This window comes from Struthio camelus, chromosome 14 (assembly GCF_040807025.1).
Source record: "Struthio camelus isolate bStrCam1 chromosome 14, bStrCam1.hap1, whole genome shotgun sequence".
NCBI classification, from domain to species: Eukaryota; Metazoa; Chordata; class Aves; order Struthioniformes; family Struthionidae; genus Struthio; species Struthio camelus.
The window spans coordinates 23,036,050-23,063,900 of NC_090955.1; the positions used below are offsets into that span (position 1 = coordinate 23,036,050).

General features: G+C 52.5%; 2 protein-coding genes across 4 annotated transcripts in view; one reads left to right on the forward strand and one right to left on the reverse strand.

Moving 5' to 3' along the window:
* Positions 1–27,851, forward strand: part of DNAH1 (dynein axonemal heavy chain 1) — a 79,142-nt gene that overhangs the window by 44,359 nt on the left and 6,932 nt on the right. The window contains exons 44-67 of the mRNA XM_009667533.2: positions 45–218; positions 631–669; positions 1,819–1,997; positions 2,816–3,046; positions 4,334–4,530; positions 5,480–5,615; positions 6,351–6,559; positions 7,340–7,511; positions 7,879–8,070; positions 9,305–9,415; positions 10,661–10,846; positions 16,718–16,909; positions 17,603–17,770; positions 19,005–19,196; positions 19,628–19,759; positions 20,202–20,327; positions 21,043–21,162; positions 22,304–22,453; positions 22,910–23,070; positions 24,259–24,484; positions 24,566–24,761; positions 25,792–25,943; positions 26,832–27,028; positions 27,441–27,585. Coding sequence (XP_009665828.2) covers positions 45–218; positions 631–669; positions 1,819–1,997; positions 2,816–3,046; positions 4,334–4,530; positions 5,480–5,615; positions 6,351–6,559; positions 7,340–7,511; positions 7,879–8,070; positions 9,305–9,415; positions 10,661–10,846; positions 16,718–16,909; positions 17,603–17,770; positions 19,005–19,196; positions 19,628–19,759; positions 20,202–20,327; positions 21,043–21,162; positions 22,304–22,453; positions 22,910–23,070; positions 24,259–24,484; positions 24,566–24,761; positions 25,792–25,943; positions 26,832–27,028; positions 27,441–27,585 — 3,983 coding nt within the window. The remainder of the gene's footprint in view (positions 1–44; positions 219–630; positions 670–1,818; positions 1,998–2,815; positions 3,047–4,333; positions 4,531–5,479; positions 5,616–6,350; positions 6,560–7,339; positions 7,512–7,878; positions 8,071–9,304; positions 9,416–10,660; positions 10,847–16,717; positions 16,910–17,602; positions 17,771–19,004; positions 19,197–19,627; positions 19,760–20,201; positions 20,328–21,042; positions 21,163–22,303; positions 22,454–22,909; positions 23,071–24,258; positions 24,485–24,565; positions 24,762–25,791; positions 25,944–26,831; positions 27,029–27,440; positions 27,586–27,851) is intronic.
* LOC104139405 (HAUS augmin-like complex subunit 3) lies at positions 11,590–27,588 on the reverse strand. 3 transcript variants are annotated; one of them, XM_068960397.1, is made up of 8 exons: positions 27,452–27,588; positions 22,676–22,911; positions 22,004–22,094; positions 17,229–17,315; positions 14,322–15,559; positions 13,706–14,145; positions 12,832–13,048; positions 11,590–12,429 (listed from the first exon to the last, which is right to left on the reverse strand). In XM_068960397.1, the coding sequence occupies exons 5-8, from the start codon at positions 15,540–15,542 to the stop codon at positions 12,181–12,183; spliced, it is 2,127 nt and encodes a 708-aa protein (XP_068816498.1). In that variant the 5' UTR covers positions 15,543–15,559; positions 17,229–17,315; positions 22,004–22,094; positions 22,676–22,911; positions 27,452–27,588; the 3' UTR covers positions 11,590–12,180. The 3 variants fall into 3 exon arrangements, with proteins under 3 accessions (XP_068816498.1, XP_068816500.1, XP_068816499.1); XM_068960399.1 differs by lacking the exon at positions 27,452–27,588 and adding an exon at positions 26,847–26,970; XM_068960398.1 differs by lacking the exon at positions 22,004–22,094.

The window sequence follows — 27,851 nt, forward strand, 5'->3', positions numbered from 1 at the left end:
TTTAGCTTCAGCTCAGCATTCACTCCTGATTTTGCTCTCCTCAGGTACTTTTAACAGGCTGGTAGATATTAATTTTGTCTGTGCCATGGGACCTCCTGGTGGTGGAAGGAATCCTGTCACTCCACGCCTTACCCGCCATTTCAACTACCTCTCTTTCACGGAGATGGAAGACAGCAGCAAGAAGACTATCTTCTCCACTATCCTTGGCAGCTGGATGGGTAAGTTCTGTAGACAAATGCTGCCTCCTTCTCATGTTGCAAGTTAACCCAATGATAATGCGGGTGGAAAGGGGAAGCAGATTTGCAATCTGATCAAAGTGCTGGAAACTGGAATTTATGTTAATTGCAAATTGCTTGAAAATGCTTTTGAGAACCTGCTGAATCTTAGCAAACAGAGAGTCCATCCACTCTTTAGTCTTGGGGTGAAGCTCTGCCCGTGCAAATCAGCAACCTTCAACAAAGTACGTGGAGATGTGCCAGTTTGAAGCCTCACAAAATTTGGTTCTCAGTTTCATAAGGTATCCCATAGCCTAGGCTTTTCAAAGAGGATTTTGTTTGTGATGGATGGTGTAGATATCCTTCACCTCTGCCAATATAGCAATAACTTAGGTTTTCTATCTTGGTTTTCTAGCTGGGCTCCTAGGAGAAAGAAGTTACAGAGATCCAGTGCGTAAGTAAGAGCAGAAAGATACGAGAGAGACTGTGAACAGAACAAGGCTGGTGGGGACAGAACAGCACAGTTTACCTGTGCTTTCAGTAGGCAGACACTTGCCCAGACGACAGAGCCTTCTGCAGAAAACAGAGCCTTCTGTTACTCTCCATCTGCTGCAGCCTGTGGACAGCTGAGCATGGAGGATCTGAGCATGGTGCTACAGCTACCCAGAAAAAAGGGTTCATTTGGAGTGAAACGAGTCGTCTTACATTTGACAGGGTGGGAATTTAGGATCACCTTTGCAAATGTACCTTCCCCTGCAAATCTGCCAGCAGGAAGGAGTGAGAACAGTGGGCTACAAGGAAGGCAGAGCAGAGCTTTCCAAGTGCTCATATGGGGGTTCTTTGCAATGCTAAGAACTGTCAGTACCTGACTACGAGCTCAGGGGCACACTGACATGTCTAGCTGCAATTTAAAAGTAAACCAAGGAATTTGAGAAAAAAATAAAAACAACCCCCCAAAACAGCAAAGTGCTTGGGTGTGACAGGACTCTACTTCCCCAGGGGTATTTATAATGAAATTGTTTGGGATTTAAGATTTAAAGAAGTATTTTTTGTTCTAGAACTGGCAGTTGTGTTTAAGTCCTGCCACTCACCTTCGCATGAGAAATCATTCCTCAGGGGCTTTCTGTTTGTTAAGCTCAATGAATTGCCAGGGTGTTTAGCTGAGAGGGCGCTCACCCCTTCTAGCTTAGAAATAGCGGAGACTCCACTGAGGGAGTGTAACGTAGGAGAAGAAAACCCATCCAGAGTACTTAAGGTAGGCACCGATTCCCTCTCTAGCCATGTCTCCTCTCTCCCTGGGGTGCATAGAGTCTTAACACTGTAGAAATGTTGTAAGGCATCCTTCCCTCCCCAGGTCTGCTCCCCCTTGGGTTCATCCCAGCTGGGGTCAGCATCCTGCCTGCTGTTGGCAGACTCTCCAGCTGTGATCAGCAGTAACTTGATCAGGGCCCCACACAGACTCCATATAAGAAAACAGAAGAAAAGAATTGGCCAAATTCTAGCAACACCTCTGTCACTCTTTGCTCCCCGTCCATGCTGCTAGAACCTTCCTGTCCCAGAGATGCCACCTTGACACTCTCTCCACCTTCCTCTGTCTCTGCAGCAGGAGCACTTGCAGTCAAGGACTTGAACGAGCCCTTGGTTGATGCCACTATCTGCGTGTACTCGACCATCACGTCCAAGCTGCTGCCTACACCAGCAAAGTCACATTACACCTTCAACCTGAGAGACCTCTCCAAAGTGTTCCAGGGCATGCTCATGGCTGAGCCCAGCAAGATTGAGGTCAGTCTTCTCATCAGTACAGTTGCTCCTCCAGGGGAAAACTGGAAACACTGCAGTCTGTGCCTCATTGACTGGGCTGGCCGCTTCTACAGTTTCTTAAATAGCTGCATTTAGATATTGTTCACTAAGTGTTGTGACCTCCCTGTTGGTTGTTTCTCCTAGTACCATTAGGACATGAACTCCCAGCCCTTCCTGGGAGTGGATGCTGTTGGGTGAGTGGGCATGAGGAGTCAGTGCTAAGCAGCCCCGCCATTCACTCCAGCAGGATTGTATGCAGCCATAGAGGGTTGGCTAGGGAACCACACAGGGGCAGAGGTATTGCCCTGTTACCAGGGTGGGCTAGTGGGGGCTACTACCCCCTTTGCTCTCCTAAGGGGCTCAGCCTAACTGGAAGGTGTTAACTTATCACAGGAAGTACTTGGGGACCTGGTTCTGTGCTACACCTGACTAAAAGGATCCTTCCTAAAATGCAAGAACTTGTGCAACCCCTAAAAATTAAATCATAACGAGGGAGAGATAAGGACAAACAACATGAAAAGTAGATCTCTCAAAGAAAGCCTGGCATATGCACAAATAGAGAAGATACTAATGAAACAGTAATGAGCTCTCTGCAAAGCAGCTGATTTGACAAAATTTGCTTTTGTGAAGGGAAGGGAATACAGCTTCCTCCACCCAGTTCTTTCTCCCCTCCAACGGTGTTCCAGCAGGAACTTGGAGTGGAGCTGGTCACAAGCTGGGCAGGAACCAATGCTCCTGCTGGAGAGGCTCTTAACACTTCCCTCCTCTCATGGGGGTGTTTTGTTGGGATTTCCTACTAGGACAAACTGCACCTGCTGAGACTGTGGTACCATGAGAGCTGTCGGGTCTTCTGTGATCGCCTGGTCAGTGAGGAGGACCGGACCTGGTTTGACAGCCTGATGAAGCACATGATGGAGGAGTTAGGCACCACTTTTGAGGAGGTCATCCCCTCACAGCCAGTTCTTTTTGGTGACTTCATGGTGCAAGGTGCTGATACCAAACTGTATGAAGTGATCGACAGCCAGGAAAAGGTAGGATCAGCACCTTGTTAACTGTGGGGCTGCTAGGACTGAAGGTGTCCAGAATCACAGACCCTTGCAGGGCTCATCTGTGAGATCCCACCCAAAGTATGGGCAAAGGCTGCTTTGGAACAGGTAGGGAGTTGAGGTGGAACACGCCGTCTCTGCATTGCCATCCTGGGAGCAGCCTGCTTTGCCAAGTCTCCTGAGTGAGCCACTCTCAGGACTGAAAAGCAAAATTTGCTAGAAAGAAGTGGCACATTGCCCCCAAGTAATATTGCATTTGCCATTAAAGCCTTGGCAATTGACCTTTGCAAGTAATTAATATTACTGCCAGATTCCCTGTTGGGGAAGATATGGCGAGTACTTTGGTTGTGCTAATTAAGCAAAGGCAGTCAGCAGTGTGTTTTGCACTCATTATCTGAAACAGATGATAATGCTGTCATCTTTCCTCTTGTGATCGCTGTGACAAGGAGTGGTAATTAACTGAGCTCCCCAGTCTCTTTTGGGAGGTAGGTAGATAGGCCTCTCCCTGCCAAAGGGAGCACAGCTGAGACAGCCAGACTTACAGAGGGATTACACAGTCTGCTGATGCCCACAGGACTTTGGCACCTCATGTAGTCTAGCCTAATCTGCTCACCCAGGTTCACAATGAGATTTCTGAGAGGGTAGGACTAGATCCCATATGTCTTGATACTTCGTCTCTTGCACTAGACTGAGGGCATTGCTGAAGAGAGCCCTAGAAGGGGCAGAAGACACTGTGCACGATGGTGGGCCCAGGAGAGGAGTGCACCTCCCCCTTGCCAGTCTACAGCCTGAAGGGTTCTCTTCCAGCACCCGCCCTTTCCAGCCAGTATCCTGACCACAGGATGCAGCAGGCAGCTATTGCACAAGGAACCCCACCCAGAGGGAGGCCCTAGCACAGCACCAGTGAGGCAGCCCCAGGCTATTTTATTTTGAACTATGCCTTGCTGCTTTTCCAGTCAAACAGCACCATTGAGAACAGCAACCCTTAGTCACTTGCCTGAGTTAGTGCAGGTCACCATTGAGCAGCAGCAGCCGCCACCACCACAAGCCAAACTCAGCCTCGTCCAAGACAGCCCAATGGCAATTTCTGCAGGAACATGGAACAAACAGAAATATCACATCCCCAAAGGCAGCTTCTAGAGAGCAAGCAAGCAGCTCTCCTCTCCCAGAGGCAAGGCCAAGCCTTGTCATGCTCACATCCCTCTAGGTGCTAGCCTCTCCCTCATAATTGCTTTTATCTTGTGGTATCCAATTGGCTTTTCCTGCCCGCAGCTGAAGGTTGTGATTGAGGATTACCTGGAAGAGTACAATCAAAACAACACCACAGAGATGAAGCTGGTGCTTTTCATGGATGCAATGCAGCACATCTGCCGAATCTGCCGGATCCTGCGGCAGGCCCTGGGAAATGCTCTTCTCCTGGGCGTTGGGGGGAGCGGGAGGCAGTCTCTCACCAGGCTGGCATCTCACATGTAAGTAATGTGCTCCTATGCACATAAGGTGGAGCAGCTCCATCAGGGTTGCTACCAGAGAATCTCTCTTCCTGCCCTTGCTGGCATTGTTTACTCATTTTTCTGGTTGACTCCTCAGATTTAACACTCAGGAGCTAGGGCTTGGCTAACGTGCACATCTACACTAGAAAAAATTGGACCCTCTTGCTTGCTATTACCTTGGGTTGTTGCTGCAGGTATGCAGCAAATGAGCGAATGCAGTGCCATCTGAGTCAACTCACTGGCCCTCAGCATAGCGGTAGGAGAGGCATGGGCTCCTTCCTGGGAGCTGGGCAACAGGAAGGTGCTAGCAGAAGTTACCAGTGACAAGTGATCAAGTGACACTGACAGCCTGGCAAGCTTTCCCCTTGAGTGCCAAGGGGTCCTGAGGAGAATATCTGAAAAGCGAGGGGAATAGGCTGGGGCAAACAAGTTCTTCAGATTCTGAATATAGGAAATAATCCTAGAAAAACACAACCAGAGTTCCTGGGCACATCAGGATCAAAGCACAGTATCACAGAAAGCTTTGCAGAGAGTTGCTTCCTCTGCACTGTGAAGCACTGTTCAAGGATGTGTGCTTGGGTCCAAGAAGCCATGTAGCTACAGTAGCTAACTTCTCCTGGTTTCTGGCTAGCTCAAATCTCTCTGCTTTGGGCTGCTCTACATGAGCTGGAGCTTCTAGTTCTCATATAGAATGACTGGTTTTACCATCCTGGTTCTGTTGCAGCTCTGCCTTCCTTTCGGTTAGCTCTGAATAAAACATGCTTTTGGGTTGGTGACTGAAAATGCACAAGGCCATCTGTGCTCAGTACTCAGTGTAGGAAAACAACTTGCTTGAGTCCGCTCCTACTGTGCCCACGACGCATACTCGCAATTGTCATAAGAGATGTTTGGCGTAGGATGCAACTCCACAGACGTCTCTTTCCTTTAGGGCCGAGTATGAGTGTTTCCAGATCGAGCTGTCCAAAAATTACAGCACGACAGAGTGGCGAGATGACGTGAAGAAGATCATGCTGAAGGCAGGCCTTCAAAGCCTACCCATGACGTTCCTTTTTGCAGACACACAGGTACAGGAGCGTTAGCATAGTGGAGGGCTGGAGAGGGGTCAGAACCACATCTCTAAGCTCAAGAAAACCCCCTAAAGAGGATTGAGGAGCTTGATATGAATTAGACGCAACCTTTATTTCACAAGTGGACCACCCTCACCATCTTATAACAACGCCAGGGAAACAAAAGGTAGCACCTTTGTTGCTAGCAGGATCGTAGAGCTGTATGTGAGCGGGCTGATTCTGTAGCTCCCGGGATCCTCTTTTGCAGTGTGGGCTCCATCTATGGGTATGGTGGGATCAAAGATCTTAAACCCAGCTGCCTCGAGCTAAACATTATGCTGACCACTGACACTAAAAAATCCTGAGTTCATTCTCTTTCTTTTCAAAGATACCTGTAGGTATAGGGCCAGAGCATCCTGGTGACTGGCCACAGAGTCGTTTCAAGGCAGAGGGCAAGGCCTTGATCTCAATCGAGCTATAGGGAGGCAGCGAAGGAGCAGAAGGAAGCTTTGTTCCCAGACCCACCAGCCCTGCCCTCCCCCCCGCCCCCAACAAAGTGGCTGAACATAGCTGTTCAAATGCTGGCCATGGATAGTCACTGTAGATGTCACTGGAGCCCAGTGATCACACAGAGTATTTCTTATGACAGAGGCTGAGGGCTATATTTATCCAGAAGTGAGACTTACATGGCATCTGGAGTCCTGACTCTTTTATGACTTTAAAAACTGGGCTTTTTTCCTGTCATCCACTTAGATTAAAAGTGAGTCCTTCCTTGAGGATATCAACAGCATGCTCAGCTCGGGTGATATTCCCAACATCTACAGCCCTGACGATCAAGAGCAGATCATGACAGCGATGAAGCCCATTGTTCGAGATCTAGGGCAGCAGTCCACCAAGGCCAACCTGATGGCTGCATACACAGGACGGGTTCGCAGTAATATCCACATGGTTCTGTGCATGAGGTACATCTTGCAGAGCTGGCCACGGGGGTGTCAATATTTGTTATCTTCTCATTGTGCTTTGCCTTGCGCTACTCTTTGTCATAGGATTTGTACTTCTGACCCCTTGACTTTGGGGAAGGGGTAAGGTTTGTGTACTGCTTTCCCCTAGGAGTACTTACATTCTTTACTCCTTCATGATTTTAAGATGAAGTTTATATTTAGTCTGAATATAATCATATTAAACTTTTCAGGCTTCTTCCTCCTTTGTGTACCATTAAGCTCTGTTACAAAAAACATCCTGCGTGAATTTGGGGCTCAGTTGCACCATCTCTACTTGTGAATGCAGTGCAGAGTCCATGAGCAGCTAGCTGTGTTGCTTGCAGGAGGGCTGCCTGAAGATACTGAGGAGTCGCAGCACAAGCATAGGTGATAAGAATCAGGGCCCTGATTCTTATCTGGAAGTCTGTTCCGAGAGGACAGTCAAGCACCAGTCACATTTATTTCTTATCTCCTGAGCATTATCCTTACGGAGGGACCCAGAAAACATCACCCCACTGTCTCAGTACTTCCAGAATACTTTCAGAACTTTTAAGGGATATGAACTGTGACCTGTACCGTGGGACTGTGAAGCACTGCCTATACCCTCATTCCCTATTTCCCACCTTTCTTCTTTCTGCCCAGGTACACTCCCTTCCTTCTTACTCTGTAAGAGTTAAAGATGATTCTAGGGAAGAAAAGGCACTTTATCCTTGTATCAATAGCTTGCTGTAACACCTCTTTTCTGCATTCCTTGTCACATAGCCCTATTGGAGAAGTCTTCCGTGCACGCTTGAGACAGTTCCCCTCTCTAGTGAACTGCTGTACCATCGACTGGTTTAACGAGTGGCCTGCTGAAGCCCTGCAATGTGTTGCCTCCTCCTTCTTGCACGAGATCCCAGATCTTGCCGCCAGTACAGAAGGCATTGATGGGATGGTAGGTACCACACTCAACATACAAAGCACAGATACATGTGGACAGACAGTGATGCCGGGCACCTGCAGAAAAGGTCCTACCTTGAAAAGGAAGTGTTTCACGACAAGCTTTTTCAAATCCAGAACTGAGTAGCTTTCATATGCCTTGAAATGGCCACATCCATTTTTCATGCTCTGTTCCTGTGGCCTTCCCGTGAGGCCATGTGGCTTGTCCTCTTGCTTGAAGCCCACATACATGTGCAAGCTCTACTGCAGTTGTGTACTTAGGCTCCTTATAAGCCTGCTCTCTGTTCTCTTTGGACACTGTGTAGGCTTGCATAACACTTGTACTGTGCTGAATAAAATTTTTCTTACCTTTCTCCTTGTAGATTCAGATGTGCATAGAAATCCATCAGAGTGTGGCAAAAAAGTGCCAGGAGTACCTGGCAGAGCTGGCCAGACACAATTATGTCACTCCCAAAAGCTACCTAGAGTTCCTCAGCATCTTCAGTTCCCTAATTGGAAAGAAGAAGCAGGAACTGAAGACAGCCAAGAACAGGATGAAAAGTGGCCTGGACAAGGTTGGTACCTCACAACCAAGAGAGCTTTGGGTTCTTCTTACCTCCTCTGAGCCACATATTTACAGCCACAGAGATGCAGCGAGATGCCCCACCAGGAGTTTGGTAAAGGGGGAAAAACCCACATATTAGAACAAGCAAGAACTATGTCCTTTTCCAGGGGACAATCCCCCTCAAAGTTTGAGTTGGTAACAGCTCTAAAAGCAATGATAGCTACACTTTGGGAACCATAAGCCTCTGTATCCCTCAGCATCTCTCAGGATTCTGCTTGTTATTGAAAGCCCCATAACAACAACATGGTTCTGCTGACTGAGTCTTACGGTCTTATGAGCTACAAGTATCTGCAGACTATGGTTTGGGAACAACAGCCTTTAGCTAATGGATCCCATGGCAGTCATGCTTAGAGAACATGGTTGGCATTTCTCCATAGGCAGCCACATAGGCCCAGGTTGGGGCTTAGTTTGGATTGAAAGATGCTCGAATATCCTGGATAACAAACCTGGATTTGGAAAACCTTGACCAGTGCTGTGGAACAGCAGCAGGCTAGGATGGGCAGGAGCAGGCAGTGTCAGAGCAAATGCCAGAAGAAAGCTGCCTTTGCGAGTTCGTGTATGTGACAATCACTAACCTCTTGCAGAGGGGTTTGCTCCGAGGAACACTGCAATGCAGGCTGCAGTCTTTCCTCTGCTTTCCCTCACCAGGGGAAACAAAGTGTGCAGTGTAGAAAGACAGACATTTTGCATGTCTCTGCACCACAAACTCTGCATGTGCTGGGAAGAGGTAGAAGCCCTCTGCTCCACACGTGCCTGAATGGGCACTAGACTTTCATCCAGTCAGGTCTAGGCTTTTACAGTTCTCAGAAATAGGAGCAGTACTTGAGCTCTGCCTCTTGGCCAGGGCTTAAGTCCAATTAAAGCCAGCAAAAACTGTGTTCCAGCTTGAATAAGGGGCATAAGATCATAAGATTTAATAAGAACTGTAACACTATTGTACAACAGACACATGTTCACAGCAGCTGCACTCACGTGCAGGCAGCATCAGGCACTGCTTTCTACATGCACACCACAGCAAAATTGCTTTCAAACCCAGCCTATTGACTACACAAGCACCAAGGCAAGACCTGCCTTACCCGGCCTGACTGCAGGCAGGGAGCACCCAGCAGGGCAGCACAGGCCTTCCCTGGGGCTTTCCACGGCTGCTGCCCGGGTTCTCAGTCTGCTCTGCTCTGCTCCCCCAGCTCCTGCAAACAGCAGAGGATGTAGCGAGAATGCAGGAAGAGCTGGAGTCTGCTCGCCCTCTCCTGGCAGAGGCGGCCAAGGACACACTGGCAACCATGGAACAACTGCAGGTACCACTGCTGGATAGCCAGGCACTTTTCCAGATTGGGCAGTGGTCTTGGACTGTGTGGACAAGAACAAACCTCTCAAGCACCAAACAGCATTGCCTTGGGAGGCATTGTGGCAGCACTTCTGCTGGATGCTGGAGGGACCAGTATAGAGACCCCAGATTAGCACAGGAGGTGTCCATGGTTAGCAGCGCTGCAGGAGAGGTTTGCCTTCTGCTGGGGACCCTCTCTGACGTTTGTGGGAGTCTGGTTTCAACCTACCAGCCAGTTGCTAGCAGAAGAGACTGCTCCCCTTGCCCCATCTGAACCCACAGCCTAGTGGGTCAGGGAGCTAAGCTATCATATTTGTCCTTTTCTCTACAAAAAATTCTCTGCTGATTTAGCTCCTTGGGGCACAAACTAGCAGCAGCACTGACACACAATCCTCAGGTGGCCTGAGTAACTCTAAGAGCAGATTACTGTTGCTGAAAGGGACAGTTCCCACACTCCCCAGCCCCAGGGGGCTGATCCAGCTGCAACCTGCCACTGCCCGCCCAAAGCTCACCGATTGCCACATAGTCACTAATGCAAGTGCAGAAGAGGGAGCTGTCCCCTACACTGGCTCTCACCGGCTTCCCTCTTTCCCACATTCCTCTTTGCCTGTTTCCCACCATGGGATGGCCAGACTGAGACAGAGAGAGCAGAGGCCCTAACTTCGCACAGCTCTGCAAACAAAGGGGAAAGTTTATAATCTCTCATTTTCCCATGTAGCTTACTCGAGGTGGCCTGATCCACTCAGAGAACAGATTTGGTTCCGTTCCACATTCACTTAACACCTCCTGGTACTGCTTTAAACTGGAGGGTGGCAGCAGCCACAGAACTTAGGGGTAGACAGAAGTGACAGTTTTAAGAACAAAACCCTCAAATTTTGTTGTTCCTCCGTCTCCCTATGTAGTTGCTGTCACATCCACTTCCTCTACTATGAGGGGAGATAAGTAGAGCAGTTAATTCCTGCAGGGCTAACACCATTGCAGGACAGCCAAAACTGGAGATGGTGGATCACCTTTACAGGCCAACAAGTCTCCTGCCAGTAGGATGCAGGGAGAGGATTCCCTGCAGCACCTAGGCTCCAGCACGTGTCTGCCACTCTAGCAGGGGAAAGCACATGACCTGCCAGGAAAGCTGTGATCCTTACCTAGAAAGGCTAGGGCAAACCAAATAGGTCTTCCGGCTCGAGCCATGCTTCTGAGGCTGTCTCTGGTGCTGTAGGTGGACGCTGCTGTGGCTGAAAAGACACGAAATGCTGTGCAGGCTGAGGAGATGAGGGCCAAAGCAAAAGCTCAGGCAGCCCAAGCCATTGCAGATGATGCTCAGAAGGACCTGGCTGAAGCCCTCCCAGCCCTGGATGCTGCTCTTGCCAGCCTGAGGAACCTCAACAAAAATGATGTTACAGAGGTAACTGTGTTGGATGGGGCAGGGAGCTGGGCCTGGTTGAGGGAAGCCTCCCTGAGGTGCTGCAAGGCTGCCAGGGCCTTGCAGTCCGCTTGCTATAGCCGACTTAGACAACACTTTGCAACAATATCCCTTCCGTGGGCTTTCAGTACCCTGGCCCTTTCCAGCACCTCCATTCCCCTAGGGGGACACACTGTGTGGCTGCCCATGCAGCTTCTCAGCACTCAGCTTCGCTCCTTAAGAGCGAACCATATTGAAGAGTAGAGAGACAGCAGCTGGCTGCCTTGTGTTCCTGCATGTTGTCTCCAAATCAGGCCAAAGTGAGAGAGTCAAGGAGTGCTCACCCCATGGTGCCTGCCTGCCCACGCCACTGAGCCTCAGTGAGCTAAGCAGCTGGTCCCTGCCTCATGCCAAAGACTGAGCAGCCAAATCTTTTGGGTTCTCTGAGGGAATCCTGTGTGAGCTGGGAAACCATGCACTTGACTCCACCTACTGCTGGCTGACTGCAGGCACACCTTCCACCAGTCACCTCTTCCTCACTTCCGCCCTGGAAAGACAGCTATTGCTCTGTCCTTGTTCATGGGGACAAGCGGCAGGCAATACCATGATGCAACCCTGAGCACGGGCTGCATGGCACAGACCGTTCTAGCAGCACACTGTATCCAGGCCAGCAGGCTCTTCTGAACAGGGATCTAGCACTGGGCAGAGAAGAGGAGACGGCAGGAACTGATGGGCTTGACTTCAAGGAATACTGGCTTGAAATAGGATAGTCAGAGAGAGGAGAGTAGTCCCAATCTTGCAGTGGGAAGTGTCAAACCCCATGCCCATAGCCAAGAGAGCAGCCTCAGAAAGCAGCACCCCCAGATTTGGCTGTCTGCAGGAGATGGTAGTGAAAGATACATTGTATGAGATCTTACTGCATGGGGTATGACCGCTATGAAGGGGAGGGACAGCCTTATTACTCTGATTGTGAGTGACAGACCTTTTTATTCACCACAAACATACATAGCTCCTTTCCCCAGAGGTGGGAGAAGATGCAGACAGTGTCAGCCCACTTGCCCCCCGTGCTCACCTTCTTGTAGGGTGGTCATGAAAAATCTCCTCAAGAGGCATCAACTTCTCTTTACACTTCATCAAACCCACCCCTCCAGCTCCAGGAATCTCTTATTTTAAGGAATAAACTCTCATGCTTATTTTAAGCCCAGCCACTGGGCCATGATCCGAGTAACCTGTCACGGAAGCCAGGATAACCACGGTTCTCTCCCAGTCCAGGATTAATGACTCAGCCCAAAGAGAGCTGCACTTCCATGACAGGGAACAAGCATCCTCATGACCTACTACTCTGCATAGGGCAGCTCCATCAGTTGTCCCTTGGAGGAAGCCAACACCTGCTTCTCCAGCTCCTCCACCACTTCTCTCAGCCGATCATCATTGCAGAAAAAGTACACATAGAGGTTGCGCTCTGTTTGCAGGATAGGGCTCTGCAGAGATCTGCGTTTGACCTTCAAGTCACTCAGGAGGTCCATCAGCATTTGGTAGAGAGTGTTCTGCATGGTGATCAGCTGCTGCATAGGCTCAATGATCTCCTGAGGGGCAGAACCCAAATACACGTGAACATGCAGAAAGAGGGGGACTTCTTCCCACCCTGCAGTAGCTCAGTCCACCAGAAACTGCCTGCCTGACTCTGCCCTCTAGATGCATTCAGCCCAGCGGCCCTCTGGAAAAAGAGATGGTTTAGTGGGCCAGCTTGGCTGAGGCACCTCCATCTCTATAGCTAAAAGCATGTGGCACGCATGTTGATGAGAATCACTCTTGGACACCTTAGTCCCTCAGGCAGACAGCCAGGCACTGCCTCTCTGGGTAGCTTTTGGAACGAGGCAGTGATTGGGCCAACCTCCTGTTGGAGGTATGAGATGCAGTAAGCACCCCACCACCCTATCCAGGGTGGATGGCTCTAAGATGGGGGAAAGCCAAAGGCCCCTGCTTACCGGAGAGTGAAGCTGCAGCTGGTTGGAGTCACCGTACATTAGCTGGTAGAGCACCTCTGTGGCAGACTCCAGGGCAGGGAGCTGCAACATAGGAGCTGCCAGTTGTGCTTCCAGCATCCTCTGGTCCTGGACCAAGCGGGAGGCCTGGACTGCTATGGACTCATAGCTGCGGAAGAGGTGCTCCTCCCGATCTTGCCCCACCAGCATGTCCCAAAGCCTGTGAGAAGGGAAGGTCAACCAGAGGCATGAGCACGTGCCAGCGCTGAGGAAGAGCAGGACTCAGGTCATAGCATGCACTGTAGGATTGGGATGCAAGTGGGATGACAACAAGAGGACAGCCACTCCTGGTGAGCAGCATGTGGCTTGTGGCTCTGGGAAGAGCACTGCTGAGAACTGCCAGGCTGGCTCAGAGCCAGGCCCTTCTGGTCAGGGACTCCTTGCTGGCAGACACTAGCACCAGCTACTCCAGAGCTGCACAGGGAGGGCTGAGAGGTGCCAGGACAGGCTACGAATCCAGAGTAAGCTAGGGGGAACTCCAAGCAGCTGTTGCTTCCCACTGGCACAGCTCATCTTCTCTAAGGCAGAACACACGCCTCTACACTCAGCCCTCACACCCTAGAAAAACCTCTCCCCTCTGTATTCAATCCCTTCTCCAAGCCATGCTTCACTGCATCAGCACTAGTCAGCCAGGAGGAACTAGGTGCCATCTTCTGAGGAATTTCACACCACCTCAGAGCTAGGTTCGCTCTGCGTTTGTGGAGAAGCATTGCTGGACTGCCCAGTAGTTTCAGTCTGCCAGATCCCTCTCCTGTTCCCATGCTGTCTCCTCCACATCCAGTTTGTTCCTCATGCACACACATACCCAGGTCCCTACCGTATGGTGGAGAGGTCTCTGGGCTCTATCTGCGTACGTTGGCAGCCCTTCTGGGAGACGCTAGCATCTCTAAAATAGTCATGCTGCTCCTGCAGCTTGGTCTGGGCTTCCCTCAGGGCAGTTTCTATCTCTTCCAGCCAAGCAACCATCTCATCCAGCTCCTTTCTCTCCTGTTTCAGCTGGAGAGCCAGCAGGTCCAGGCGGCTGTGCTGGCCCACCAGCCATGTGGCCGCCTCCTCCTGCCTCCTGGCAATATACTGCAGGCGAGCAGCTTCCAGACTGAGCTGCCCCTGCAGGATGGGCAGGCAAGAGAGGTAGGCCCCTGCCTGCAGCAGGGATGGCAGCTGGTGGGCCTGGGTCTGCACAATGTCACAGCGCAGGGTGTGGAGCTGCTCCTGGACCGTGGTGGCATGACGCTGGAGCTTGTCTTCTGCTTCCTCCTGTACAGCGTATAGGCAAGAGAGAGTGGTGTCAGGGCACACTGCTAGTGCTGTCTGGCGCAGCTACCTCCTCCTGAAGTGTCTGCTGTGCTCCAGTGTCTAATGGGAGCGATTGTCTGCAGCATAGCCATAATGTGTCACAAATGATCATGTAGGAAAAGGAGCACCAACCCTACCTGGTTCTCCTTTATGGCCTTCAGAGCCCTCTGGGCCCACTTCAGTGCAGCACAGTTGCCATCCACTTCTGCTGACATGGTTATGAGCTCCCTCTGGGCACAGATATATGCTTTCTCCATCTGACTCAGCTCCTCCCTGTAACTGTCTTTGTTTCCTGACAGCTCATCTTCTTCAGTCCTGGGGCTTTTCAGATGCATTGCTTGTTTGGTCTCCGTTCTCTCTGTGGCTTCCTGGCTGCCACCTCTCCCCTCCTGGTCCCTCACACTCAGGATCTCCTCTGTCCTGCTCCTCCCCTCTGCTAGCAGCTCTGACCTTGAGCCTCGGGCCAGCATTTCCTGACTTGCTGGCATCCACCCCAGGGCTGTCTCTGCACACTCTCTACCCAGAGTTCCTCTTTCTCCTTTCAGTATTTCCCAGACTGAGTCCCTCTGAGTCTCTGCCTCCAGCTTGTCCTTCGCATTGCCCTCTCCCCATGTGCTCACTCCCCAAGCACCAGGAGCCCAGGCACTCTCTGGCAAGGCCTGCTGGATGAACCGCTCAAACGCCTCTGTGGCCAGTTGTTCCAGCTCCATGTAAGGGCCGAGATCTGTCTCGCACAGCAGCACTGGTGGGTGGCCCTTCCCCACTTCCCTGTGCCACTCTGCCAGCTGTGTTGTAAGCTTGCTGATCTGGCTCAGGACAGCAGTGGTTTGGAAGTTCTCCACTTCCACATCCATCTGAGCCTTCCTCAACACCCACTTTTCTTTCTCCTCTTCCTCTGCCAAATACTTCAGCTCCTGCTGCAGGCTTGCTGCCCACACCTGGAGCTTGTTATGCCGCCAGAGCTGGCGGGAGTAATAGGCCTGCAGCTCCCGGGCCTCCTGCTTGAGGGCCTCCAGAGAGGGGCCCTCATCATCCGGGATTGCGCTCGGGAACTGTGGGACCTGGCAGCAGGTTTGCAGCACTTGGTCAAGGGCATCACCTTCCAGGATGGGCTTGCCTGCAGCCAGCAGGGCTTCATAGGCCTCCACCTCAGCTGGGCTCAGCACGTTCTCCTCACTCACTGTGTTGCAGAACCACTCAAGGAACTGCTCTGTCTGGGGACAGTCAAAAAGCCAGTCAAAGTCCTTCTCACAGAGGGAGCCCACATGGGGGTAGACCACCTTCAGTGTCTCCAAAAACTCTGCACCTCTGTTGACTGCGTATTGTAGGAAGTTCTGGGAGCGTCTCCGGCTGCACATGGCAAGAATGGCCAACACTAGGAGGAACAAGACAGGAGATATCCATTACGGTCCCCACACCCAAAGCCATCGCAAGGATGCCCGGCAGCACTACTTACTGCCTGCTTGAGGAAAGACTTGAGCAGTCTCTCCACAAGTGCTGCAGATCAACTCATAGGGTCCTTCTCTACAGCATTGCCAGAGGCAGGCGCAAGACAGACAAGACCCCAAAGAGCAAGGAAGAAAGCCTGCCCTACCACCAATACCCCATTCCCATACTTCCCCTCACCAGGGCCATACAGCTCTGGGACCTCTGCTAATGCATCTTCAGCCTGTAAGAACTACCCATTGCAGAGCATCAGGGAAGGCTTTTTCAGCCTTCCTGCAGTTTGCTCCTTGCCCTTTCTGACAACCAGCTTTCCCTGCAGATACTTCTTGCCCATCTATACACTGCATCTTCTGCAGCCACAGAAGAAGGACGCATCACTCACCACATCACTATAACTTGAGCGACACTGAGCTCTGGTAGTCACAGGGACACTACCACTTCTGTCTGACAGAAAAGACAAGGGTCCCGTTGGCCCCCCAGCCTTTCCTGCTCAGCACAAGTTGCACACAGCCTCTTATCCCCATGTCTCCACTTCCTCTACCACACTTTCATTAAGGTGGGAAGCTGTGCATGAAATACCCGTCAACAAGCAATCCTTGGCATGATGAACAGCCAGCAGCAGCTCCAGTGACTCAGGGAAGGCTGCCAGGGACAGGGATGGCTCATGCTCAGTGGGGAGACTCAGAGTTACATGGGGAAGGTTGGAAGGGGAGACAGGGTTTTCTCATCAAAACAGCAGTCAAAGCTTTTCCCAGCTCACTTTTCGGCCTGTGGTTGCACTCTGTCTTTTCCCCTCTAGAATTACAGGGGGTATAACCAGAACATAATATCAGGAACGTGCAAGATCAACAACTTCCTCCTCTACTCCAAGTTCCTTAGCTGGACTTGGCAGCTATGTTCCCCCAGGGCCAGAAGACAGCACGTTACCCACACCCAGATGTCCTGCCTCTGGTCTCCATCTCCCCTTGGCCAACTCTGAGGAACGAGCACCCCGGTTTCTCAGCCCTTCTGCAGTTCTCCAGCAGCTACTGCCAGCACAACCCTGAGAACCAGGCCAACCCACTCTGTTTCTGGTTGCATTTTGAAGGTACGAGCAATGCAGCGGCCTCCGCTAGGCGTGAAGATGGTGATTGAAGCTGTCTGCATCATGAAAGGAATCAAGCCCAAAAGGGTGGCAGGAGAAAAGCTGGGCTCCAAGGTGGATGATTACTGGGAGCCAGGCAAGTCCCTTCTCCAGGACCCAGGGAAATTCCTGGACAGCCTCTTTAAGTACAATAAGGTAAGCAGTGGCAGAGGGAGGCTTTGACCAGGGACTAGGCACTATCTCCTAGAGAGCCTGCTCACAGCAGTGAAACCACAAGTCATGCGTAAGGCTTCTCCTGGGCACTACCCTTCAGCAACACAGAGGACAGGGATGTACTTGGCTTGGAAGTCCTCATGTCAGTTGGTTGCACTTCACTACCTCAGGCAATGGGGCCCAGATGCCCAGGTCCTCCCTTCCATCCTCTGCTCTTTCCACTCAGTGGAGATGGGCGTGAACACACGCTGGCATGAACACACATGATGGACATGAACACACGCTATGGGAAGGGACTTACCTGATCCCACAGCAGTGCCTCCCAGGCCTCAGCATGTGGCAGTTTGGTTCCTCTTTCTCCAGTCCAATGCCTTAGCCTCCCGGCAGGCTGCAGCCACAAGGGGAAGAGTGCTTAGAGCTAGAAATGGCAGTCATTCCTCATAGGTGGGGATGCGGAAGACCTAGCTAGATCTTCTTGTTCCCCAGATGTCACCTCACCAGGGCATTATTTTCTGTAACCACTCAGCTATCTAACAGAAATGGAAAGCAGAGTTTCTTTCTTCATCCCTGAGGCTTCCCACTGAGCCCCTAGGGTGCCAAGCCCTTTCAGACCCTCCTCGGTCTGATCTCTGACACCCTCTTTTGATTTCCTTTCTCTCCCACCATTGCTCACAGGACAACATTGCAGACACTGTGATCAAAGCCATCCAGCCGTACATTGACAGTGAGGAGTTTCAGCCAGCTGCCATTGCCAAGGTCTCCAAAGCCTGCACCTCCATCTGCCAGTGGGTGCGTGCCATGTACAAGTACCACTTTGTGGCCAAGGCCGTGGAGCCCAAGCGGGTAAGAGGCAGCTTCAATGGGTCACGCTGGGCATTAGGAGGAGCAGAACTAGCAAATCCCTTCAGAGGGAGATGCTGACAGCCACCAGCTGTGGTGCAGGTCTGGCCTTCTGTTCAAATCAAGGCTTGGCCCAAAGTTCATCAAGCCCTAAAGTACATTAGTGTAATGAAATGGGAGAAATCAATCTAGAACATGCTGGACAGAGGTGATATCCCATCCTTAGAACTGGGTCTTGGCTCAGCAAAAACTATACTTACAGAAGCATTCCCACATCTCATTTGTATTTCAGCTTATTCTTCTCTAAGCCTAGTGATTTCTTTATTTTTGGGCAATCAGAGACACCTTTCCTCCTTTTCACCAATAGGCCACATCCTGAGCTCATGCAAGTTGGTACAGGCTCCTGGATCTGCAGAGCTATGTAGAAATGCCCTTCCCACCCCTACTTTTGTTCCTAAGCTTGCACAATACCTCTGGAGTTAAGCAGGTTACTTAAAGTAAGAAAGTGAAGCAGGCCAGACCTGGAATCCTCTCCTCCACTCCTTGCAGCAGAGCAAGTTCAAGCCCTTTAATTAGCCAGTTGGTGTCAGACCCAACAAGAGAGTTTGCAAAGTTAATTTAGAGGCTTTTGCAGTTCAAGTCATACCTCATTAGCATAATTGCTCTGGGGCCCCTTCACAGCAACGCAGGGGTTTCCAAGTCCAACAACATAACTGGATCAGTGCAGAGCTGGCCCTGTGCCGCCTTCTGCCCTGCTGAGCACGCCAATGGCCTTGCCATGCTTTAGGACTTCAAGCACAAGTTCTCGCTGTTAGAAGGCCAGCGGAAAAGCCTATCCGTGTATCCAGGATGTGCAAGGGGGGCTCACTTCACTCCCTGACCAAGCTGAGCCCTCCTGCCAGGGATGGGGCTACTTGGAACGTGGTGCTTGCTCCAGGAGCAGCACCATTTCAACAGGAAGTACCTCATTGCACTTTGTTTTCTTGAGGTGGATCGATCCAAAGGATCCCTTTGACACACCCAGGAAACATTACAAAGCTAATCCCCTACATACTGCCAGACTCCAGTGGTGTTTTGATAGCCTGTTATCTTTGCCACGTGGGGAAGGATCTCAGTTCCTGCTAGTGCTTTCATAGCAAGTGGTAGTTCTTCCCCAAACCAGCTCCCACCCCAAGGTCTGTCTCTTTGCCTGGCCACATGCCCGACAGATTCACCATTCCCTTATGCCTCTCCTCAGCAAGCCTTCCGGGAAGCAGAAGACGACCTGCACGCCACTCAGCAGGTCCTTGAGGAAGCTAAGGACCGCCTGAGAGAGGTTGAAGATGGGATTGCCATGCTGCAAGCCAAGTACAACAGCTGCGTAGCCAAGAAGGAGGAGCTGGAGATGAAGTGTGCGCAGTGTGAGCAGAGACTGGGCTATGCTGACAAGGTAGGGGACAGAGCCAGGTTCTGCTTGCTCACACAAGGCACATCAGACCCAGGGGGGGCAGTGACCAAAGCCTCCTCTACGCCTGCCACTTCCACCAACCCTGTCTGCCTTCAGCTCAGGGCATTACTGAGGCAGAGCTGCCTAGCTAGATCTCAGCAGCACAGAGGGGCTGGGAAAGCTAAACCAGCTGGGCACTGGTGTGAAAAGCTGCTACCCTCCTGTGCCACACCTTCCTTAGCCAGTTGCAAGGCTCCAGGGCAGCCCTGTACTCCCAGGATAAGCTGAGCAGCGGGGACAGAATTTGGGGTATGGCAGGGGCCACATGGGAACTCTGGTCACCCCAGTCACCTGCTGCGTTACCTAGAAGGTAGCAGGTCCAGGGAGCAGGGTTAGGCCACACAGCAGCTGCCATGTCTGCGGCTTGTCCACAGCTCATTAACGGCCTAGCTGATGAGAAGGTGCGCTGGCAGGACACTGTAAAGAACCTGGATTACATGGTCAACAACATTGCTGGTGACATACTGGTTGCAGCTGGCTTCGTGGCCTACCTGGGCCCATTCACAGTAAGTATACAACACTCCTTCTCCCCACGGGGTTCAGTTAGCTGCTTGTCTTTCGCTGTTGCTGACCAGATTAGCTGCAGAAACCCCAGTGGAAAGATCAGAGGAAGCAGCTCAGATTCTGCCCTGCTTTGGGGTTAGCAGCCACCACAGCTCCCTGCACTTCCCAGCTCCTCGGGGTCCTGGAGCAGCCAAGTTATTCTGCCAGCACTATCTCCGCATGCTCCTGCTTGGAGCAAGATTAGAGCTGTAACACCACAATCCCTGCAAAACAGGGCACATAGCATGGGGCAGAAGGATGCAAGATCCCTCCTGGATCTCTCTCTCTCTCCATTTGTGCCAGGGGCTGCACCTGGCCACAGTTGAACAGAAACAGGAGGAGGGTTTAGACAAACGCAACAAACTGCTACTAAAAGAGTGACTGTGATGGTGCTTCTCGTGGCAGGGACACTACCGTGCAGCACTGTGCACAGAGTGGCTGAGGCAGCTGTCAGAAAACAACGTTCCCCACACCAAGGACCCCAACCTCATCAGCACCCTCGGAGACCCCATGGAAATTCGGTCCTGGCAGGCAAGTGGCAGAAAGAACAGCATGGCAGGGTGAAGGGGCCAGCACCTCGGGCAAAGGCCAAAACACTCAGCTCACAATTCACTGGGAACATCTGTACCAGAGGACAGTCCCCAGACTGAACAGCTCAGTAACAATTAAGTGCCTCCACACCACAGAGCTGGAACTGCTGCCAAAGTCCGGGGCTCCTTGTGCAACAAGGGGACACTTTCAGAGCTCTGGCAGCATCCAGAGTAGCAGTGGCTCTGGGGGTATTGCACATCTTATCTGTAAGGCTTCCCTTTTACATGCCACAGGCTTAGAGCAGAATGCCAGCCACAGCTTGCCCAAGCTTAGCTTTGCCAGCACAGCTCTGTCCCAAGGCTCAGCCATCAGAGGTAGAGCTGGATTTTTGGGCCCAGCTGCTGCTAGCAGTACCCTTTCTGCCATCCCCTGGCCAGCCACAAGCCCCACACTATGACCACATAGGAGACAGGGCAGTAAGGGCTTCTCAGGAGAAGCCTCAGAACATACTTGTAGCTACTATCCTAGGTGATTAAACATAGCTCAAGGGGCTGGGACCCCCTGAATCTGGGCACCAAAGTAATTCTGACACCCACAGTGGGCACACACAGTAAAGGGAAACCAGGCCAGCCAGCTCCTGAACCACAGGGAGAAAGCTGCACTGTGCCATCAGATGTTCCCAGCATCTAATACACAGCTTTTTCTGCTTAACCAGATTGCTGGCTTACCCAACGATAGCCTGTCTGTGGAGAATGGGGTAATAACACAGTTCTCCCAGCGCTGGACTCACTATATAGATCCCCAGGGACAAGCAAACAAATGGATCAAGAACCTGGTAAGAGCTGTGGGGAGGAAAACCAGGTCTGCTGGGACAGGGGAAGGAGCTCTCTGTTAGGAGCTGAACAAAGTAAAGCCTTACAGTGTCAAGCTTTGGGCTGCAGAGCTGTGAGACCTCCCACCGCCCCAGCCATACTTCCCCAGTACCTGACAGGCTCCACAAGCTCTGTATTCATCCTGACTGGGCCCCCCTGTTCAGGGGACCCCACACACAGCAGGAAGGGGCCCTCTGCCAGCAAGCGGAGAATCAGATTCCAGTTCTGGCTCCCCACTAGCATTCTGGAGGGCTTCACATCCTTCACCAGACCACAAACCACAACCCTAGTTACCTCTCATAAAGGCCTGTAGGATCTCTAGGAGAGAAGGGCTCAGGATGGTATTACCTCACTAGTGAGCTCAGTCCTGGCTGCTAGGGTCCTGCAGGCACAGGCCACAATCACTTCTCTCCCTCTGGAGAGGCACAGAGAAGAGAAGCACCCACTGCCCTTTTGAAAGGTCAGGAGGGGAGGTTTGGCAGCTGCTCCTGTTCTGCTCCCAGAGGGCTTCTCCCACACACCTGCCCTCACTTTGCAGGCAAAAGAGCTCCAAGCTGCCAGTGCAGTGCTCTGCAGGGGCACTGCACAGGGCTGTTTTCAAAAGGCACTGCTGTCTGAAGGAGGTTTTTGCCATTCTCTCCCTGTACCTGCTGCTTAGTTGGGCTCTCTATAGTGGCCAGTGACCCTCCATGAGTGGGCTAAATGTGCTAAAAGGGTCAAAAACTAACTGAGCAGGGAAAAGGTGTCATTTCTGTTGTTTCAGGGAGTTAAATCAGCATGGTAGAAATCTGCCACGCACCATACCTGGCGTGAGGGAGTGGCAGGACACAGCAGGGAGAGGGCGATAGATCCTCTTGTTGGGCACCACTGAGGCAGCAGGTTGGCTGAGCCCTACCTACCCCAGGAAACATCACATCAGGAAACATGTTACAGACCTGGTCCCACATCCGGGCCCAGGGCCTGAGCATGTTCCGCTGAGACCCGGGTGTGCCGTAACCCTTCTTCTTCCTCTCTCTCTCTGCACAGCAGTAATGGAGCCCTTAGCAGCACATCTGTGCAGTGCTGGGCTCCTCTGCATCTCTGTCCTACCCTGCTGCCTTTCAGGAGAAGGAGAACAACCTGGAGGTGGCCAAGCTGAGTGATCGGGACTTCCTCAGCAGTCTGGAGAACTGCATTAGCTTTGGGAAGCCCTTCTTGCTGGAGAACGTTGGCGAGGAGCTAGATCCAGCCCTTGAGCCCGTCCTGCTGAAACAGGTCCTGTCTCTCACCGTAGCAAGGAGTGGGCAAGCAGAGTGCGATGGGTACCTGGCCAGGCTGGAAGGAGATGCCTGGGCATAGAGGAAGGTAGTGGTAGCCTCAGGTCAAAGCTGTGGATTTGCAAGTCTCTCTGGGCAGGCAACATTCACATGGGTGCCCCCTGCTTTGTGCTCCCCTGTCTTAGCCAGAGGTCCCACATATTGGCAGCCTCCCTCTCACCTTCAGTTTCCTGGCAGCAGAGCTTTTGTCTGTGCTCAGCAGGCAGGGCCGTGGCATTTGACTGCTCCGTGCAGGTTCAGGTTCAGGCCTTCAGGTCTGCTTGGCAGCTTTGAGCTCCTCTAGCTCTCTCTTCAGCCTCCTCTTTTGATTGCAGAGCCCAAGGCACAGTGGGATGCCTTCTCTCGCAAGAGGGGGGCATCCCAGCCCACCTGTCTTCATCTCTCTCTGGTACAGACCTACAAACACCAAGGCAACACAGTGCTGAAGCTGGGAGACACAGTGATCCCCTACCAAGAGGATTTCAGGATGTACATCACCACTAAACTGCCCAACCCTCACTACACCCCTGAGGTCTCCACGAAGGTCACCCTCATCAACTTCACCCTCTCACCCAGGTACCTGCTCACCCTGCTCAGTCTCATTCCCCACAGTCCTTGAGCCTTTGGCCCTTTTCCCCTAGTCCTGAGCTGCTCAGGAAGGAGGAGTGAGGGCCACAGAGGATGGCGATCATGTCTCTGCTCTGCCACAGACTCAGTGGGACCTTGGGCAAGTTCCTGGGTCTCGCTGCACCTGGTTCTCAGCCCACTGGGGAGGGTTGCGAGGTGGCCAACAGGGCTATGAGGCATGCAGACAGTGCAGAGTGGCCCTCGTGGGCTGTGTTATCCCTCAAACCTCTGGAAATTTTTAGCATCCACAACATCCTGCAAGAGAGTGTGCCGTCTAACTGCACTAAGGCCTGGTTCTGCACATGTTCTCCTCACACCTCCTTCCATGTTCAAGGCTCAAACCTCCCCCTCCACCGCTCTGCCCTCTTGGCCCTGGTGCTCTTTGTTTTGGCCCATGTTTCCCACATCTTTCTCCCTGTCTGAGAACTTCAGACTGTATGTCTGTCTCACCGTTCCTTGTTCTGGCCAGCATGTGCTGTGAGTTGAATCACAGTGAAGGAGCAGTTCTGGGTGCAGTATTGTTGTCATGCCACTCCTGGCTCTGGGCTACTTTGTCACCCCAGTACCATGAGGGTAGCTCCTCTTCTAGATCCCCACTGCCTTCTCCTGGGCCTCTCTCTCAACCTGGCACTTCCTGTGGCCCAGTGGCAGCATGTCTCACATCTTGGGAAGCACAGCCTTGCTGTGTTGGTCTTATCATCAGGCAAGTGGCTGTCCCAGGCCAGGCCAAAGGACCATTGCCCCAGGAGCCCATTTCCAACAGCACCAAACAGGAAAGAGTATAAGAATAAACCACCACACAGCAATACCCTCCTGAATCCTCTCTCAGCCTCCTACAGGTTGCAGCTCTGGGACAGAGCCCAAGTATGTTTATATTTGTATATGTAGTAAGTTACAGCAGATTCTTGTCTTGTGACATTGTCTCTTTGGCCATTAACACCGCTTCCTGCAGCAGGAAGTCCCCCAGCCTCATCACCATGTGTAGGAAGAACCACTTCTTCACTTTGCCCCTGCCCGTGCTGGTCTCTCACACTGGAGGAGGTAGTGGCCTGTCAGGCCCAGCACCTGCCTGCCTGACGGAGGCTGGCGTATGCCGTGGATACACCACCCCTAGCCTCACCCTGGCTTTCATTGCAGTGGCTTGGAAGACCAACTGCTGGGACAAGTGGTGGCTGAGGAGCGGCCTGACTTAGAAGAGGCCAGAAACCAGCTGATCGTTAGCAATGCCAAGATGCGCCAGGAGCTGAAGGCGATAGAAGACCAGATCCTGTACCGCCTCAGCACTTCTGAAGGGAACCCTGTGGATGACCTGGAGCTCATCAAAGTGCTGGAGGCATCCAAGCTCAAGGCAGGAGAGATCGAGGTCAGTCAGAAGTACTCTCCCCCTGCAGCTGTGCATCCACTGCCAGCCCTGCACTAACTGTGACATCTCTACTGTCCCCAGGCCAAGGTAAAGGTTGCAGAGCAGACAGGGAAGGACATCGACATCACGCGCATGGAGTATGTGCCTGTCGCTGTCCGCACCCAGATCCTCTACTTCTGTGTCTCAGACCTGGCCAACGTAGACCCCATGTACCAGTACTCACTCGAGTGGTTCCTCAACATCTTCCTAACAGGGATCACCAACTCTGAGAGGGCAGGTACCTACAGGGAATGACCCCCCTCCCATCCCCTTCCCCACACCACATGCCTGCCCCATCAGGAGCAGAAGCTAGGGCACCTGGAGAGTTGAGGCTAATATGTCCACTTGCATTGGATCTCAGCATAGCCCAGAGCTGCCTGTAGCAGCATTCGCACAGCAAGGGGAGATGTGGTCACAGCAGGCCTGGCAGCCTGCCCTCCTCACTCACTACTTCCCTGCTGCCGTGTCCGATCGGGCTGGGGAGGTGCTAGTGCCGGCGCACGGGCAAGACGCATGCCACACTAGAAACAATGTGACTCTCCTCGCAGAGCCACCTTCACGCACAGGTCCTGGCTGCTGCTGCCAGGCCAGCACCTGCTAACCAGGGTGCTGCTGTGCTGGCTAGGCCCCTTTAGCCTGGTTTGGTGCAGTGTGGGCTCCCTCCCGGTGGTGAGGCACGCATTCTCCTCTGCTGATTCTCTCCTGAACAAGAGCAGGATCAAGCAGCCCTTCTCCCAGCTGGAGCCTCCTGCTTCCTTTGGGGGGGGGGGGCTGCTTTCTCTAACCCCTCCCCAGAATGCCAGGCCTGAGCTGTCATAGGGGAGCCAGCCTGGGGCCTGACTCCTGGTGGAGTCTTACCCCACCACTGCATGGCCAGACCACTGCCCATCAGACACAGCTGAGGCTGGTGGTTATGTGTCAGTACCATGCAGGACCGAGCACTTCAGCTGTGGGCAGCCCCAGTACAGGCACCATCTTCCTCCTCCAAGGCCCTACACCTTCCAGGTGGGACTCACACCCCAGCCAGAGATTCATGGTGTCTCAGCCATGCAGTAAGCACGCATAGCACACCAGGAAACAGCTGGTGCACCTGTGTAATATGCTGAATCTCAAAGCCTTGTCCTTTCATGGGGGTTTCTGTACCAAGTCTATAATTGAGACTGAGCGTGGACAAGCCCACTTGACCAGGCACAGACAGCTGCTGTGGACAGCACCCTCTACATCACCCTCAGCACCTTCACCCTTGTCTGCTTGTTGCCTGTTTTCAGACACCCTGAAGGAGCGGATCATGAACATCAACAACTATGTCACCTTCAGTCTCTACAGCAATGTGTGCCGCAGCCTCTTTGAGAAGCACAAGCTCATGTTTGCCTTTCTGGTGTGCGTCCGGATTATGATGAATGAAGGGCAGATCGATATGGTGAGTAAGCTGCCTCAGTCCTTTGGTAGGATCCCAGCCAGGGCAACTGGAGCCCAGCCAGTTGGGCTGAGCGCAGGGGTTTCCCACTGCAATCAGCTGCTTGCCTTGGCAGCCAAGGTAATGTACAGCAAAGGCTTGCTGACCCCATCATCCATCCAGGGCTAGTTTGGCGGCTTCCAGCAGTAGCTCTCTCACGCATGTTGGACTGTGTTTTGCCACCCATGAACAAGTGCTCGCAGCAGGGGATGGGCTTTCCTGCAGAGTAGCACCATGATCAAGGAGTAGCAAGAAGCGGGTCTGCAAAACACCAAAGGTCTGCCCAGGAGGAGAGTGCCAGCTCCTGTCCCTTTCTCTTTCCCTGAGTGTGTAAGACAACGCAGGGGTTGGGAGCTCTTTCCCTGCCTTGCACAGCAGGGAGCACTTGGCTTTCTCTGCTGCTCCCAGGCAGACTCTGCTGGATCCCCTTGCCTGTGCCCTGGCAGAGCAGGTCCATTCCTCACAAAGATCCCCAGAGACACAAGTACGAGTCTTGCTGTGGCCTCAGACCAATGTTTCCTGGGGCTGGGGACAGATAGCCACGTTGCTCCTGAAAATACCTGTCAGGCTAGTGGGCAAACCTGTGGCCATTCTGCTCACTCAGCTCTCAAACTTCTCCATGTGCCCAAACACAGGGCTGCCTATCCCTGCCGAGCAAATCTAGTGGTGACCGAATGGTCACGCTGACCTCACCAGACTCTCTGGTTCACTTACTCCCTGATGCACACGCCTGGCCACAGAGGCAGCCAGGATGTTACTATAGGGGTTTAGTGTGATACAGCACAAATGCACATGCTTCAGGCCTAGAGAAGGAAGCTGTAATCCATGACCATGTCCTATGTCCATTGTCAGGACGAGTGGCGTTACCTGCTGTCAGGAGGGGCCATAAAGACGATGCGGGAGAACCCAGCTCCTGAATGGCTGTATGAGAGAGCGTGGGGAGACATCCTGGCCTTGAGCAACCTAAAGAATTTCTCCAGCTTCGCAGACGATTTTGCAGACAACCTTGCAGAGTTCAGAGTCATTTTTGACAGCCCCAAGCCTCACAGGTGAGTCCACCCTGCCTTTCCCACACATCAGTCTGCACATCTTGGCTTAGCTGTGCACCTGGCTGGCCCAGCCCCCAGGAAAGCATGGGGAGCCAATGAGGCTGCAGGGCTGGCTCTGCTCACAGTCAGTGTAGTGGCATGCAGGGAAGAGGCAGAGACATCTCCTTGTCTCCACAAGGGCTGCCTTTGTCCGTGCAGGCCTGGTGTGGGGTGCTGTCTGGAGCCTCTGCTCCTGGCATTGCTGCTTGCCTCAGCCCAGCATCACTTAGTACTTTCCCAGTGGAAGCAGATGTCTGGAAGGGCCTCTTCCCCTCTGAAACCCAGCAGCTGCTGCCTGCAGACAGCTTGGGTGATTCTTGGGGAGCTGCAGGATCTGGCATGTTCCTGCAAAATGCACGTGATTGCTTTGCAGAGAGCCTCTACCTGGGAAGTGGGACACTGAGCTTGATGCCTTCCAGAAGCTGCTGGTTCTGCGGTGTCTGCGGGGAGATAAGGTCACCGATGCCATGCAGGACTTTGTGGCGCTGAACCTGGATCAGCGCTTTATTGAGCCGCAGGTAACTGACGAAAAGGAGGCAGTGGCAGGGCTAGGAGCGGAGCAGGAAGTCCTGAGCTTGTCATAAATGGGACGTCATCTCCCATTGCAGCGAGAACGCTAATGCCTCTCGCCAGCCACAGAGCAGGACAGCACAACACTGCATCCACAGCTGAGGAAACAAACACAGGGAGAAGTGAAATGACTTGCCCAGAGGCTGCCAGACAGCCCAGGCTCTCAGTGCTGTCTCCTTGGGACACAGTCACCATCCACCAATTAAACCATACT